The sequence below is a fragment of the Ursus americanus genome, chromosome 5, assembly GCF_024610735.1.
Source record: "Ursus americanus isolate L20-20 chromosome 5, mUrsAme1.1.p, whole genome shotgun sequence".
NCBI classification, from domain to species: domain Eukaryota; kingdom Metazoa; phylum Chordata; class Mammalia; order Carnivora; family Ursidae; genus Ursus; species Ursus americanus.
This window is the reverse complement of record NC_142131.1, coordinates 30,072,670-30,088,912: the sequence shown is the minus strand read 5'-3', so window position 1 is coordinate 30,088,912 and position 16,243 is coordinate 30,072,670. Positions and strand designations below refer to the sequence as shown.

The following is a 16,243-nucleotide window of genomic DNA, read 5'->3' as shown; positions in this document are numbered from 1 at the left end:
TCCTATACAGTAGCAGCCTGTATCAGCAGCACGTCCCTCCTGCTCGTCAAAAGCAGTCTCGGTCTAAAAAGAAGAAAGAGTACATAGAGAAGGACTCTAATGCCATACTTGTCCCCCTGCTACTGACAGCATAATCCCACAACATCCACTGTGTAAAACCCAGACTTTGATTATCAAGCATTCACAAACTTGCAGGAGCCTCAGAGCAGATGTGAATTTCCAAAAGACTCTTCTATTTTAAGGGATTATCTTTGAAGCTTCATTTTTGTGTGCGTTCGTGTAACACATGCAAAGAAGCATAGGGGAGAGGTAGATGGCCGTGCATTGGGACTGCTGTCTGAAAGTCTGTCTCTTCCTTCTCAATTTTTGTAAGGACCAAAAAGCTGATTATTGATGTGATCCGGAACCAACCAGGGAACACATTGACCGAAATCTTGGAGACACCAGCCACGACACAACAGGTAATTGGTCTTTGAGTGTAAAATAATAAGTACCATGTATGTGAGTTGACTTTCTTAATCTTCATGTCCGGTGTTTACGGTTACGGCAAAGACAGTGTAACTGACCCGGTTTGAAGTCAGGAAATTTATGTTACTGTAGCCAGCTGAGTTCAGTCATAAATATAAAATCGCTATGACGGGAATGAAATATAAGATGCAGCACCAAATGTATGCTCAATGTCATTTTGTCCTAGACTAGGAAGATAATTATAGGTCTTTTAAAGCCTCTTAATGTTCATCATAAACCTTATCATACAGTGGGCGGACAGATAAGTCAGTTAAAAGTTCTGGTCAATGGGATGTCAAAAAATACCTTTCATATCTTGCGACTCACTTGCTAACTTGAAACAAGCATCTCACACATTAAAACTGTTTTCCAAATGCTTCAGAAGTGAATGTCTTGAGTCCATCAGGTCAGAGCAGCATTATCGTGCTGTAAATAACTAAAGGTTCTTAACAATCTTGCATTAAAGCTGTGATCAGCGTCTTTTAAAATGCATCATTGTTTGTTTTAGTTCATTCTGAATTAATTCACTGCTGTTGCTTTCGTATCAATAATTGCCACTCACTAAACAAAAGTTAGCAAAATTATCTCATTAGGGACTTCTTAGCAGAGCAACACATAATTTTCCTGAATCATTCTTTTTTTCCTTAAAGATTTATTTACTTATTTGAGAGAGAGAGAGAGAATGAGCGCACGTGAGTGGGGAGAGGGGCAAAGGAAGAGGGAGAGACGGAATCCTCAAGCAGACTCCCTGCTGAGCACAAAGCCCGATGTAGGACGTGGGGCTCAATCCCCTGATTTCCACTCATGACCTGAGTGGAAATCAAGAGTCAGACGCCCAACAGACTGAGCCACCCTGGCGCCGCATTCCTGAATCATTCTTCATTTAATTGGTTGCCAAGAAATGACTGTTCTTAATTTAAAAAATATGTAGAATGAAACTTCAAGTTATCTGGTGTTTGCTAACGTGTGAATATGTTTAAACAACGTGGGTGGAATATCCTGGTAATTTAGTAAGAGAATTTTAGTCCTTGTTGAATATTTAATTTTTCCCCAAATGTAGCATAGTTATGAGAATGCAGACTCCCAAGATCAAGTATAGTCCTCAGCACCTCATTATGTAATTCTAGGCACTTAGAAGGATTTCTCTGCCTCAGTTTCCTCATCTATAAAATGGGAATAATAATAGTGTGTAATTCACCGCAATAATAAATGATTTAAAACATGTTAAGTGGGTAGAATAATAACCGGCACATAGTAGGTGTCCAATAACCTATGACGCGCTGCAGTTAGTGTTGACCACTGAGCTGGTACACTATTGCCATGTACAGGATGCTGACCTACCTGTCGCCTAATAACATTTGTGTCCTCAGACTTTATATTGTGTCAATCAGTTGTCTAATGAAATGGGAATATCACCAGTCTCCTTTTATTACTGTTTTTTTGAACAACCCGTCCAAATTCTATTCAGTCATTCATTTACTAATCATTTATTTGGGAACTTAGTATGAACTAAAGTAGTCTTATTCCCTTTGGTTCAAAGACACTGACCCCTGCAGGTTTTTCAGAGTTGGTAGTTTGAGCATTATTCCCTTACTAAAATAAAGGTCTCTGCCCTCGTAGCTACCAATCTCCATAAATACGGCTGATGGGTGAGAGTTCAGCCGGGTGCTGGATGCTCTGGGTGTTCTCATAGCTGGGTTTTAATGAAGAATGTAGTTTTAGTTTCCTCGACTGAGCTATCCAGGAATTTAACTCCTTCCATCCAGGGAATTAGAAAATACCAGTTATCCACTATTACATGTTCATTACTCAGGTGATTTCTCATCTTAGCCCTAGAGTAGCCATTGAGGATTTTGCTCAAAGGAAGCCTGCCACCATTGCTGTATTTCTCAAAAAGATGAAATAATCCCCTCCCAAAGACCTATTCAAAATCCGTGAAGAACGTAAGCTGATTCTGGTCTTTGGACTCTGACTTGAGGACTTCTTTTATTTTGACATTAACTTGCCTGGTACAGTTTATGGATTTGTGAGACCGGGGAATCAGAGAAAAGTCACCATCTTGATATTCCTTTTTCAGGAAACAGATCATGCCAGAGATATGGTGAGCCGTGCAATTATAGATTCCCAGGCTCCAGAAGAAATGAAGCATAGTCAGTCTATGGTTGAAGATGCCCAGCTACCCCTGGAGCAGAAGAAGAGGAAAATCCAGAGGAATCTTAGGACACTGGAACAAACTGGACACGTGTCCTCCGAGAATAAATACCAAGACATTCTCAATGAGATTGCCAAGGTTTTTGGAAATAGTATTCTTCCTTCCTCACTTAGCAGACATTTGCTAATCGTTGGTCACATGCTAGGCAGTCTCTGAAGTGACATAACAGATTCATAGTTGCATTGCCATGGTCAATATTATAGATTTTCAAAGACTTCAAAGCTATTGATGACTTTTAATAGAAAAAATTCACAACTTCCCCAAGTCATTAGGACATTTGACACACACCAGAAATAAATGCTTAGGAAATTTAATAGACAAGTTTCATCTATACCTTTAAGCAATACCTACTAAGTTTGGGGTTTTTTTTAAGATTTTATTTTTTTGGTAATCTCTACACACAGCATGGGGCTTAAACCTACAACCCCAAGATCGAGTCACATGCTCTATTGAGTGAGCCAGGCAGGTGCCCCAATACTTAATAGTTTTAAAAATGATACTTCAATGAGAGGTCTCTTGTTAGATGTCATATAGCCCAGTTGCTCTTAGGACCTGCCACTGAGACAGTAACTCTGTGTCCCTGAGAATGTGCCTCTGAGCAGTTGAGCCTAAATGCAGTGAAGACTTCAAGCGTGCTTTTTCTGTTTTCTCATCCCATACTTTTACAGTTGGGAAACTTCCTGAGAAAAGGATCTCAAATTAGTGTAAGGAAGCATCACAGGAAATGGCTGAGATCTGTTTGCCAAGGATAAGGACGTATATATTTGTGTCAAAAGGACATTTCATTCTTTTTATCCAAATATGCAAATCAAAATGGGTCTGGAGGTTAAAGGCAATTAAGTGATCAGAAAAAAAGTAAATGTCCTCACCTTCTTGGTGGAAAATCAACTCTGCTGCTTTCTTCCATGGAAAGTTATGGTCACTTACAGCAGTAGACTTAGTCCTCCGAGCCTAAGTGACTCAAGGGAAGTCACATTTCTTTCCATGGCTCTGGGGTGGAAAATATTTCTCTCTGGGAATAATTAGTAGAGAAATTAATGCTTTTGCCTTAAAAAAAAAAAAAAAAAAGAGGGGCTACCATAAAGGCATCCTCCAAAAGATTCTGTTTACTGGAGAATTGTTATTTAAGGGTGTATGTGTGTCTGCCCAGATTCCTAGGGGAATGTGTTTTAATTTGTCCACATAAGGAAAATCATATTAAACAAGCACCATTTTCTTAAATGAAACATTTTCATCGTTTATCAGTTAGAATTATAAATAAATTTTATGTCTGTAAGTTTAAATATAGCCTAGCTCCTGTAAGTTGTAAGAAGCTTCGACAACTGAATGTTCTCTGAACTCTATTTAATAATCTTTCCGATCAGTCTTGAGAACTCAGTTGTTTTTAGAAACCTTGAGAAATATTTTCCAGATTAAAAAGGGTTTTGTTTGTTTGTTTGTTTTTACTTATTTCTAAAATGAATGCATTGATTACATGTAAACCTTTCCAGGTAAAGTATTTTTCAAAGTGAAATGTTGAACACATTCTGAAGACATTGCTGTCTCCTGGGAAAGTCTTCCTCAGGCCCCTCTTAAAACACAATTTTTCCTTAATTGTATGGTTATTCCAAAAATTCTTCTCTGCTTTTCCATCAAGGAAACAAATAAACTTTAGCAACTCTGTTAAAGTGAAATATGGGCCCTTGCCAGTCTGAAGTATAAGCAAGGAAGGAGGGACACTTTAGTGTTCAGAGATTAAGGTCACAGGGAAGCTACAGGTTAATGGTCACAAATAGGGATTTAATAGTCCACATTCTTCTTGTCCCACATTGGCAGTATCATAAAGTCACCTTCTTAAATCTCGTATTATAGCCTTGGCTTGTTCTTGTAGGACATTCGAAATCAAAGAATACATCGTAAGCTTCGAAAAGCTGAATTGGCCAAACTTCAGCAGACCCTGAAGGCACTTAATGAGAAAGCAGCATTTTATGAAGAGCAGATTAATTATTATGACACCTACATAAAGACTTGTTTAGACAACCTAAAAAGAAGGTAAGTTAAAATCCTATGTCCGTTAGTGGTGTCCTGGTGTAGAGGGGTGTCTGTTCTTTTACAATCCTGGACCGTGGGGCTTGGAAGCAAACTGCTTGCTCTATTTTATAACCAAACACTAGAATCTCAATCTTGTGATTTGCCATTGTGATCTAAGAAGTCAGAAGTGCATTTGGGAACTTTTGCCCATCAGCAGTGGAGTTCAAGTAGCTGAATCTGTTGTATTTTAAGCAAGTAGCTATAACACTTGGGGAAGCACTCTCCTTTTTCCTTTTGTCTGTTTTAGTCAAAGGTGTCTTTGAACACTACGATAAAAATTAAAGCTACTCTTGTTTTTTGAACGTTTACAATAAACAGTATTAATGTTAGATAACTCCAAGCATTTGCTAACCGTGGAATGCAGCCTAATGATTTACAATTGCTTAGTGGGGCCCCTGGGTGGCTCAGTCAGTTATGATTTCAGCTCAGGTCATGATCTCAGGGTTGTGAGGTAGACCCCACACGGGCTCTGTGCTCAGCATGGAGTCTGATTGAGATTCTCTTTCCCCTCTATCCCTCCTCCACTAACCACCCCCCTCGCTTGTGTGTGCTCTCTCTCGCTCTCTCAAATAAATTTTAAAAACCTTTAAAATTGCTTAGTGGTTTTAAAAAATTACTATTGATAGGGACGCCTGAGTGGTTCAGTTGGTTAAGTGTCTTCCTTCAGCTCAGGTCATGATCCCGGGGTACTGGGATCGAGTCCCACTTTGGGCTCCTTGCTCAGCAGGGAGCCTGCTTCTCCCTCTGCCTGCCTCTTCCCCTACTTGTGCTCTCTCTCTCTCTGACAAATAAATAAAATCTTTAAAAACAAATTACTATTGACAGAAAAGACAAAATTTGGCAGTTTCCTATTACCCATTAGTGTATATATTACAGAGTTTTTATACACAACAAAGCCACTTTTAATGAGTATTCTTGGCTCGTAATTGTTCTTACTCCTAGACTAAGGTCGATACTAATCGAATTTTAATTACCCATTTAAATATGTCATGCAGTATTTTCATGTAATCCATGTAGTCAAATTGACAGTAGGAAATGGTGCTATACGGAAAAATCAATTGTGTTAATCATAGAAGATTTGATGAAGGGAGGTAAGCAAATTTAAACCCCATCTATTTGGGCCCCACTAGCTCTGCATTTTAATTCATTTGCTTGCAGGCTGTAAATTACTTTTACTCTGTTCCTGGGAAGAAGTTGATCAAGCTAATAAGACCAGTAGAAATAAGGTTGTTAGAGGGCATTTTTTACATATTTATTGCAACTACTTGAAGGCATTTTACAAGCTCTGCAGTTAGGTGAGCTGGATTTGCATTCTAATTTCCTCCTACATTGTGTGATCTGTGACCCAGCCCAGTGAACCTCTCTGGAACTTCAATTTTGTCATTTTTAAGGTGGCAGGAGGAGTACCTGCTTCACAAGCATTGTTATGAGATCTAAACGAACAATAAGAAAGGACTTGATTTATTTCAAAGCACTATGGAAATGTCAATTTTGCAAATGTGAGGCAATCTTCATAAAGCACTTAGAACATTGCTCGCCACATCGTTATTCATTAAGTAAACTAAAGAACTCTTAATAATACCTTTACTTAGGACTATGTAGCTGAGGTTAATGAACCACAGCTGCTTGCAGAATGACTTAATACAGCCACGTAGCTCCATATGCCTGAGAAAATAGAGGACAAGTTTTATGAAAAATGTTAATCTGTCATTCAAACTTCGGTCACTTTGAAAATAGCTTTCTCTAATATTTCAGTAGTGAGGTTTTATGGTAAAAAGTTTCATACTCAGGGGCGCCTGGGTGGCGCAGTCGTTAAGCGTCTGCCTTCGGCTCAGGGCGTGATCCCAGCGTTCTGGGATCGAGCCCCACATCAGGCTCCTCCGCTGGGAGCCTGCTTCTTCCTCTCCCACTCCCCCTGCTTGTGTTCCCTCTCTCGCTGGCTGTCTCTATCTCTATCAAATAAATAAATAAAATCTTTAAAAAAAAAAAGTTTCATACTCAGAGCAGTGGAGCCCAGTGTGAGCAGTGGTGGGCACCCGGGCCGGGTTATTGCACCACCGGAAACCTGACTTTGCCGTCATGACAACAGACAGTTGATTCTTATTTTTGCAGAAATTCTCGAAGATCAATTAAACTAGATGGAAAAGGAGAACCCAAAGGGACGAAGAGATCTAAGCCGGTGAGGTACACGGCGGCAAAGCTGCATGAGAAAGGTGTCCTCCTGGGGATAGACGACCTTCAGACAAACCAGTGAGTGTGACCGGCAATCTGCACAGAACACAAGCGCCCTCTAATCACTCCCATAAAATCTGACTCCCTTCTCTTTGGTTTCCTGTGGCCTTTGAAGAGAGCTTCATTACGTCTGTCCAGGCTTACCCCCAATTCCAGATGACGGGGGAAATACGCATCCTGTAATCCTAGTCTTCCCATCAGACCCCAAGCATCTGGTGCTGTGGGTTGTAGGAAGTGCCCAGCAGGTCACTGGGTTTCCCATGGCTGGTCCAGTGCGTTTGGATTTGCCAGCCTCCCCTTTCCCACCAAAAGAACTGAGTCATATCAGTGAGAACCAAAAGCTGTCTTTGGGTCTTGCATGATAAGAGTTATTTACAAGTGCAAAATAGTACCTTTCTCCTTTCAAAGCCACAGACTGTGTGCCAACACCTGGGGCAAAACCAGCTGCATGTGCTGTTGGTGTGTGTATTTGACCTAGAGGGGAAAATGGAACCCCTCCTCTGCAGCCCCGCACCACGTGTCAGTGGGTTCACTGTCTAAAGGGACCATGAGCCTTGCGCCCCATCACTACTGGGGGGAGCCGGACTCACTGTGCGCAGTCCTCTCTAACTCCTGCCTTTTCTCCGGGCCTGGCCTCTATTCCATTTATCCCAGCAAACCTTCTCTCGACTACACCCACTCAGAGAACATGCTTCCTCATCTTTGTAGTTTCAGTAAAAGAAATCATCCAAAATATTCAACGGCCGTTGACACCTGGGTGACTCAGTCGGTTAAGTGTCTGGCTGTTGATCGCAGCTCAGGTGTTGATCTGAGGGTCATGAATTCAAGCCCGGCCTTGGGCTCCATGTTGGGGGTGGAGCCTACTTTAAAAGGAAATAAAGTAAAATAAAATAAAATTCAACTGGCCTCTCAGCAGTTCAAGTCAATATTTAATCCTCATGTTCTGCGAACCTCCTATTTCCAACCATATTTTAATAGCATTTCTTTTGTAATAAAGCACCTACTTCAGTGCTCTCGGCTACAGTCCCAACAAGGGCCTCCAAACCCAGTTTTCGTGAGCAGAGTGGGGAAGGGGTGTGATGGGAGGTTTGGGGGACCTCCTTAGGATTTTCCCAGGGGACCTTGCACTAAGCATGGTAACTAAAGATTCCACTAACTTGTATCAGGTTTACACATAAAGTTGCAGCTCCACGTGTGTGAGTGTTCCTTTCTTCACTAGGTTTAAAAATGTTACGTTTGATATTGTATCTACTGAAGATGTGGGCATCTTTGATGTCAGATCAAAATTCCTTGGTGTTGAGATGGAGAAGGTACAGCTCAATATTCAGGTAAGCAGGGATTTCTGCAAAATGGGGGTGAGTTTTAGAACGTGGGGCCTTTGTGCCTCCCCTGGCTTCTACCCTTCGTAACAGTGAAGCTCACCAGAAGGCCCCTTCGAGACTTATTTGCCAATATTAGCTTTTTAAGCATGGATCTTTTTTTTTTTTAATGTAAATTTGTTTTGTTTTGTTTTGTTTTTAAAGATTTTATTTATTTATTCGACAGAGATAGAGACAGCCAGCGAGAGAGGGAACACAAGCAGGGGGAGTGGGAGAGGAAGAAGCAGGCTCATAGCAGAAGAGCCTGATGTGGGGCTCGATCCCAGATCGCCGGGATCACGCCCTGAGCCGAAGGCAGACGCTTAAGCGCTGTGCCACCCAGGCGCCCCGTTTTTTAAAAGCTCTGATTTTTCAAAATATTGGAACCCAAAATGCTTTTAGATGGCAAACCATAGTGGTCAGTGTTAAGGCATGTTTCCATTTTGAAACTTAGAGGATTAATATAGTATAAAAGTATTGAGAGCTATTAAGGTTGGAAAGTTTTCTTTTATGAGGAACTTGAATTTCTTTCTAAGAGTACATATGCCCAGGATTGGAACTTTCCTTATCTCATTTCTCCTTCTTTCTCCTTAGAATCATTTTTACATTAGTGTATTAAATCAGCTAAATGCTTAGGGGGCGCTTGGGTAGCTCAGTCTTTTGAGCTCCAACTCTTGGTTTTGGCTCAGGTCCTAATCTCGCAGTCAGTCGTGGGAGCTCTGTGCTCAGGACTGAGTGTACTTCAGATTCTCTCTCTCTCTCTCTCTCTCTCTCCTTCCTGCTTGCATTCTCTCTCTCTCTCTCCTTCCTGCTTGCATGCTCTCTCTCTCTTTCAAATAAATACATAAATAAAATCTTTTTAAAAATTCTCCCTCCTCCCCCCCCATGCATGCTCTCTCTCTCTCTCTCTCCTTCTCTTTCTCTCTCTCTAAAATAAATGTATCTTTTTTAAAATATCTGTTGAATGCTCAGGATGATAAGAATGAAAGACATTGTGCAAAATAGTTATCTGTAAGTAGAAAAATGGTGTCCGTAGTCTGAATTATTGCCTTTTTCTCATAAGAACCACATTTAAGCTAAATATACTTGAGTAAAAAGTGAGACATCCTATTTTCATGTCCAAAAACCACCACAACAACAGAAAATAAAGGGAGTGTGCAACCAAATGTTTACTCCCAACCTCTTCTTAATCCTTAGTGTAGGATCGGTTAAAAGAAATATTTGAGGGGCCCCAGGTGGCTCAGTCAGTTAAGCGTCTGCCTTCGGCCCAGGTCATGATCCCAGGGTCCTGGGATCGAGCCCCATGTCTGAGCTCTCTGCTTAGCAGGGGAGTCTGCCTCTCTCTCTCCTCCCCACTTGTGCTCTCCTCGCTCTGTCTCGCTCTCTCAAATAAATAAATAAAATCTTTAAAGAAAAAAAAAGAAGAAAAAGAATTATTTGAGTTTTTCTTTTTCACATAAGAGATTTTAAATGGAAATATCACCTAATTACTTGGGTCCCAAATTACTTGTAAAATGGTTCCCAGTTATTCTGTACGTACGTATACAAACCATCTTGATGAGCCCCTGCAAGTGACAGGTTCTAGCCTCACTGCCCACTGAGCCAGTGGCCAAGAGCCCTGAAATGACTCTCCTCCTAGGAGAAGATGCCAATCCCTTCTTTTCGGTCTAGCATTCCTTGTAGCTTAAAAAGAAAAATAAGTGAGTATGATAAGGCCATTGAGATCATGGGGTAAATTAGAGTCTAAAGAGAAAATGAAAGATAATGTGTTATTATGAAAAGTATACATAAGTGAACAGTATTATTTTCTACCTTATTTTAAATGTCACTAAATATATCCATCTAACAATTTAACTGAAAATCTTGAGTGACCTTATGTACCACTTAGATAAATATGGGAAGAGAAAAGAATGTGCTCCCAAGTGAATTGTCTCGGTTAGTCCTTCTTCTTTAGAAGTGGCAAAGACATACCGTGCGTTTGTCAAGAAGGAAATGACCCAAGGCCAATCAGCATCAGCTGGACAGATGAATTCCACGTGACCAGGAGACACCTGTCCAGAGAGGCCTCAGGAATTCCATGAGACTTCCTTTGAACAGTGGTGCAAATTCCAAGCTTCACTTGCTCCTTTGTTAAGGATTCAGTAGGATTAGCTATTCACGCCATTCATCTGTACACATAATTGATTGTGAAATTTTACTCCTTAGCTACATACAGGTGGCTAATATGCCCCAGATTCTTAAAGTCATTAATATATCACCAGGGCTAGCTACATAATTTGCAGGGCTTGATGCAAAATGAAAATGTACAGCCCCTTATTCAGAATTATTGAGAATTTCAAATTAATAACAGCAGAGCCTTAACCTAAGTGCAGGGCCCTGCTGATCATGGGACCCTGCACAGGTTAAATGCCCCAGTAGCCAGCCGTGCACCTAATAGCTAATAAAGTCAGACTTCTGTTTATCCATAAGGCCTTCAGACAATTACATTATCACATGAATTACCAAAGAGGATATGATGGCCAGGTCTTTAGTGTGAGACAAGGATTGGCAACAGGACAGAAATTTTAAGAGAATTAAGGGAGATCACTTCTAACGTTATTTCTAGGTTGTCTTCTTCCACTCTTTCTTCAGTTCATAAAGATGATATCCTAATTAAATCCTATAGGTATTGGCAGTATACCTAACAGGAGGGTGTGACTTAAGTGAGTATGTTCTCCTTGCACAGATAATGACCAGTGTTCATCAAGGGCTACAAGGTTGACTCTCTTCCTTTCCCAGATGAAGAACTGAGGTTCAGAGAGCTCGTTATGCCAGAGGCAGCTGGAGTCCAAGTTCTTCATCGCTTGGCTCCACTGCCCCCTCACAGGATTCCAGTTAATCCTGACAAGGCATGGATGGCTTACAAAGAGCTTGTAGCCCTTGATCTCCTATGCCCAACAGCACCCCCGTGAAGTTGGCAGTGTTCTCTCAATTTACACACAAAAAAAACAGAACTTCAGAGAGGTTGTGTGATGTTGCAAGGTCATAAGATAGCAAATGGTCAAGTTAAGTCTCAAATCTGATCTTCCATCCACAAGTGCAGTCATTTTCTTTGCTCTCCACCTTGGGGGCCCATCTAATTCAGGTGTCTCTTAACCTAGAGCAGAGTACAGCTGGAGGTAATTGAAGAAGTGGAGGAGGAAGCTGGAAACAGCCAAAGTTCTCTCAAAGATGATTCCAACTTCTTAATGGAAGTTAAGCAAGTAGCCTTGCTTAATGTAGATGCAAGACATTATCATTAAGAACTAAGAAGCTTCCAGAGCTGGGAACAAGAAAATGAGGTCTGAATATTAGTCTATGGCAGCTCAAGAATGATCTGATCTATTTGGGAAAGACCCCCTGTCCTGTGGTATTAGGAAACATTGCCGTTTATGTCATGCATCTGAGTAGTGTGACCCAGGTCCTAATTTTAGCAAGAGTTGACTTCCTCTGTTTATATGGTGGCAGTGGAACATAGAATGATAGACTGACTTAAGAGTAAGGACTTGTTCTCAATACAGGAACAGAAGTAGTCTACATCAGGAAGGACTTGCTTTATAGGGGGGTGTCCAAATTTCTATCACACAGCTTCAGTACATAACATGATCATTTATCCCCATTTCTACATACATATTGATAAAGTCTACATGCCCCTACTACTATACTCAAAATATACTATATAAAATAGATATACAAAATTTAAATGTTTAAAGGATGAGAAAAAATAAGAATAAATAGGAGTTCTCATATTCTTTTTGCTCCCCAAGGAATCGCCTTGCTTGCTCCACTATAGAAAGCACCACTATTATAAAGGCTATACTCCATCTTGCTTGAATATTTGTATTTTTAATTTTTCAATTAAAAAGTATAATTACAAATCTGATATTAACTTGATGATTGTTTTCTGTTATGCAGTGCTTACCAATTCTAAAAATCTATTTTCTTTCATTTAGGTAAGTGATTCTCAAAGTATGGCACTCAGACCAACCATGCCATCATCACATGGGAACTTGTTAAAATGCATATTCTTGGGCCTCACCCCAGAGCTGAAAAGTCAGAACTTCCGGTGGGTGGGGCCCAATGATCTGTGTTCTAACTAGCGTGTGTATTTAACGGGATGATTTTGATGCACACTCCATAGTTAGGTCAACTGAATCTTATTTTTGTCCACAGATTCTTCTAGAATGTTTTTTAAATGTGCAAAAATGTCAAATTTGAGATTTAATGATGATCTTCACAATTTCAGGATTTACTTCAGATGCAGTATGAAGGAGTAGCTGTAATGAAAATGTTTGATAAGGTTAAAGTGAATGTGAACCTTCTCATATACCTGCTGAACAAGAAATTCTATGGAAAGTGAAGTGCCTACAAAAATTTCATGGAATCTGTATCACCTGGATTAAGAAATGAATCTGTTTAATATTTTTGTTGTTAAACATGATTGAAATCACTGCTTATAAATGTGTGATTTTTTTAAAAAAACAAAAAAGACCAAAACTATTCTGAAGAATGTACCCATGTGCCTTTTTGATAATCTGATACTATGGTAGAATAATCCAAAAGCAATGAGTTAACATAAACACTTCCACATTATACTGTGGTATAGGTACTCTGATTTAAAACTTTGGACATTCTGTGATTTGTTTTAAAGTAGGGAAAAAATAAGTTTAGATGACTAGAGACAAATCTGTAAACCTATTTTCCTATGAAAAAAATTTTAAATGTCCCATTTGAATAACGTAATTCTTCATATTTTTTTTTTTTTTTTTTTTTTTTGGTCTATGGAGAAATGGAAAGCTAATTATTTGTAATGAATTATTTACACAGATACTTAGTTCTAAGCCCTACCTTCTGGGAGTTACCAATTTTAAAGAAGTTTTGTGCAATTCAAAGTGAAGTTTTTATAATTGAAAGTGATAATACAATAACACTTTCTGTATAAAAGTATATATTTTATGTGATTTATTCCTACTAAATGAAGTGCACTACTGCCTCATGGTAAAGACTCCTGTTCCCAGAGCCTTGAAGTAACTAAGGAACACCACGGTAGCGATCTTAAGCCCCGACCTCCACCCCTCACAGTTTATTTGAATACTTAAATTCACCTCACAATTTTTTGTAATGCAATAAAATCAGTATTTAGATGGTTTTTAAATGTATTCTTTGAAAATTGTTTTATGTAAAATAAATGTTACTGAATTACATAAATTTGGCTTTTTAGTTGTCTTAATAAATCTTAATCATGTAGTGGGTAGAAGGTTCTTGATGGGACTTATCAGGAAAAGAAACAGTACGCCTGAAGCTGTACCTGGTGAAGCTGCTGTGACCAAGAGATCCAAAACCCTGTGGCTGGAACAAGAGAGAAGTTTGTTATTGTCAAATTCAGCAGTTCAAAGGTAAGTGAGCAGGCCCACGAGATTATCTAGGGCCCAGACTGGCCATTTGGCTCTGTCCTTATCACTGACTCCCAGCCCCAGAAGAGGGAAAGAAGTCCAGTGCCTGCGTGTGTCACTTCTACTTACGTCCAATTGGCCAAAACGTAGTCATGCTGCCACACTAGCTTCAATAGAGGCTGGGAAAGAAGCTCCCCAGCTAAGCAGCCAGGTACCCAGTGAAAAGGTGCTAGTACTGAATGAGTGATTGCTGGGGAGAGGGTAGCTATCTCCATGACTCTCAGCTATAGTCATCCAGACTCTCAGGCTGGAACCCCGGACACTCTATATACTGTTCATTCATTCAACAGGCTTTATTTTCCACAGAGATTACAAAACATTGAGAAAGTGTAACTTAGGCACATTTGACACAAATGAACTTTAAGTGTGAGGCCAGCAGAATTTGGAAAGTTCCCATTTTTAAAATAGAATCTGCCCCTTTAGTGACCGTTTCCAGCTGTACGTATTTTTAACAAAGAGAAAATGCTCTTTGTCTAAACAATGCTCAAAACAGTGCCCACTAGCTTAACAGTTCGTGGATGGGGGTGGGGGGTGATGCATTAACCTTGGACTCAGACCTGCATACCTAAAAGGAAGCAAATAAACATACAGTTGCTTAGGTGTCATCTTGTGAATAGACCTTGTCCTCCCCTGCAGCGACATGATTACCTGAGGAACAGGAGCCAGGGGCAGTAGGAGGTAGCTTAAACTTCCTCCCTTGGGCTCCAGGAGACATTGTTAATGGAAATGTGTCAGAGGAGCCAAACTTAAGGGAAAAAATGCTGGCAGGCAAAAGCTAACCTTTCATAGTATCTCTGAAGGGAGTTTGTCTTACTGCAACACTGAACATTATGCTTGAGTGTTATCTGTATTAATATAGACCTTTTTATCCTGCCAGTACCCCCGAGGAAAGGGGTGAATGTTTTCTCTCTGTTGGCCCACAGTGTATGGCTGTTGTTGAAGAGACTACCAAGGGCTACTTGAAATCTTTAAGGCACATGAATGAATGAGGGACCCAGAGAAGGAGAACTGGGATGAAGAAAAGGAGCGTGAACAGGAAGAAGCCAATGGAGGTATGGATGTAGAGATGGTTGAAGCGAAGGCCCACGCCCCTCCCAGAAGGACTGAACCCCAAGCCAGGGACAGTTGTGTCTTATAACCCTAAGCCACTAAAGACTCATAACCATTTTAAGGGAGGAAAAATAATTTTCCCTCCCTCCTGCGTCATGGCTGAGACGCTGTGTAATAAAAAATTATCGAGAGAAAAACAAATACAAGTTTAAAATGCATGCCTCATGTATACATGGGAAAGGCCCAGGAAAACTGAGAAAAACTCCTTGAAACAGCCCAAGCTCCCACCTTACTATCTTCGCTAAACACAAAAGAAGGATGTTGGGGTTGAGATGGGGGAGGGGCAGTGTGCAGTTCCAGGGAAGGTGAGAAGAGGAAAAGTTTGGTGAGTTGAGCTTGAGCTTGACCTTGCCTGGAAGATAAGCCAGGTGAATAAGTGATGTCCCCTAATAACTCTCTTCCTGGTATAGCCTCCCTTTCTAGTGTAAATTTTCTTCACAAATGTAAATTGCCATTACAGAAGGATAACTTGTATTTTCAGAGCTTCTCTGGTGAGCAGTTTCACAAAATAATCACTTCAAAATAAGCCATATGCCAAAGAGGCCCATTTTGGAGTGGCACATTCTGTTACCCTCCACCAGCCTCCTCCCCAGAGCTCATAACTTCCCTGACTCAGAAGAAAAAAATATATATATATATATTTTTGCTTTTGAAACACTTAGCAATTGAAACTCTAACTTGACTCAGTCTAAAGCAGACTCCTTTACTTTGATGGATGCCTAGTCATGTTTCCAATATTACAAAAATGGTCTTCAGTTGGAAGGTTGAGTCCATGCTCCCGTGAACTCCACTTTTTAGCACTTAGACATTAAAAAGGCAATAAGGACTTAAGCTGCATTCTAGCTACTCTCTAAAGATGTGTTCTAGTAGTCTCCAATAGAGAGAAAACCTGTGCATATTTTAATAATCTGGAAGTTTGTGGTGAAATAGAGACCAGCTCAATGTGATCATTGTCTGACATGAAGTCATTGAAAGACCAGAACCATAACGTGGGGGGTGGGGGGGGTTGGGCCCTAATTAGAGGTGCCTTTTTCATGATGTAATTTTTATGACTTTGCCTGTGGTTAAGCAGGGATTTGTGGTACTCCTCAAACATTCCAAGAGGTGAACCACGGAACTCTGAATGTTGATAGTTGGCTGTATTTTAAGAGAGTCTGGTGAGCATTGGATCGCACACTGCTGATCAGTTTTTGAAAACCTATTGCCTCTGTTACTGAAACCGGGATTTGGTTAACAGGTTATGATAGAGTCCTCAAAAGTCAGGTTAAGATAGAGTCCTCAAA

At 40.3% G+C, this 16,243-nt stretch overlaps 1 protein-coding gene across 1 annotated transcript in view; it reads left to right on the top strand.

The window, feature by feature from the left end:
* IQGAP2 (IQ motif containing GTPase activating protein 2) overlaps positions 1–13,605 on the top strand; it is a 274,080-nt gene extending 260,475 nt beyond the window's left edge. The window contains exons 31-36 of the mRNA XM_045796437.2: positions 374–461; positions 2,585–2,797; positions 4,590–4,750; positions 6,902–7,039; positions 8,241–8,349; positions 12,644–13,605. Of these exons, the coding sequence (XP_045652393.1) occupies positions 374–461; positions 2,585–2,797; positions 4,590–4,750; positions 6,902–7,039; positions 8,241–8,349; positions 12,644–12,757 (823 nt within the window). The 3' untranslated portion in view covers positions 12,758–13,605. The remainder of the gene's footprint in view (positions 1–373; positions 462–2,584; positions 2,798–4,589; positions 4,751–6,901; positions 7,040–8,240; positions 8,350–12,643) is intronic.
* Positions 13,606–16,243: the final 2,638 nt, after the last annotated feature.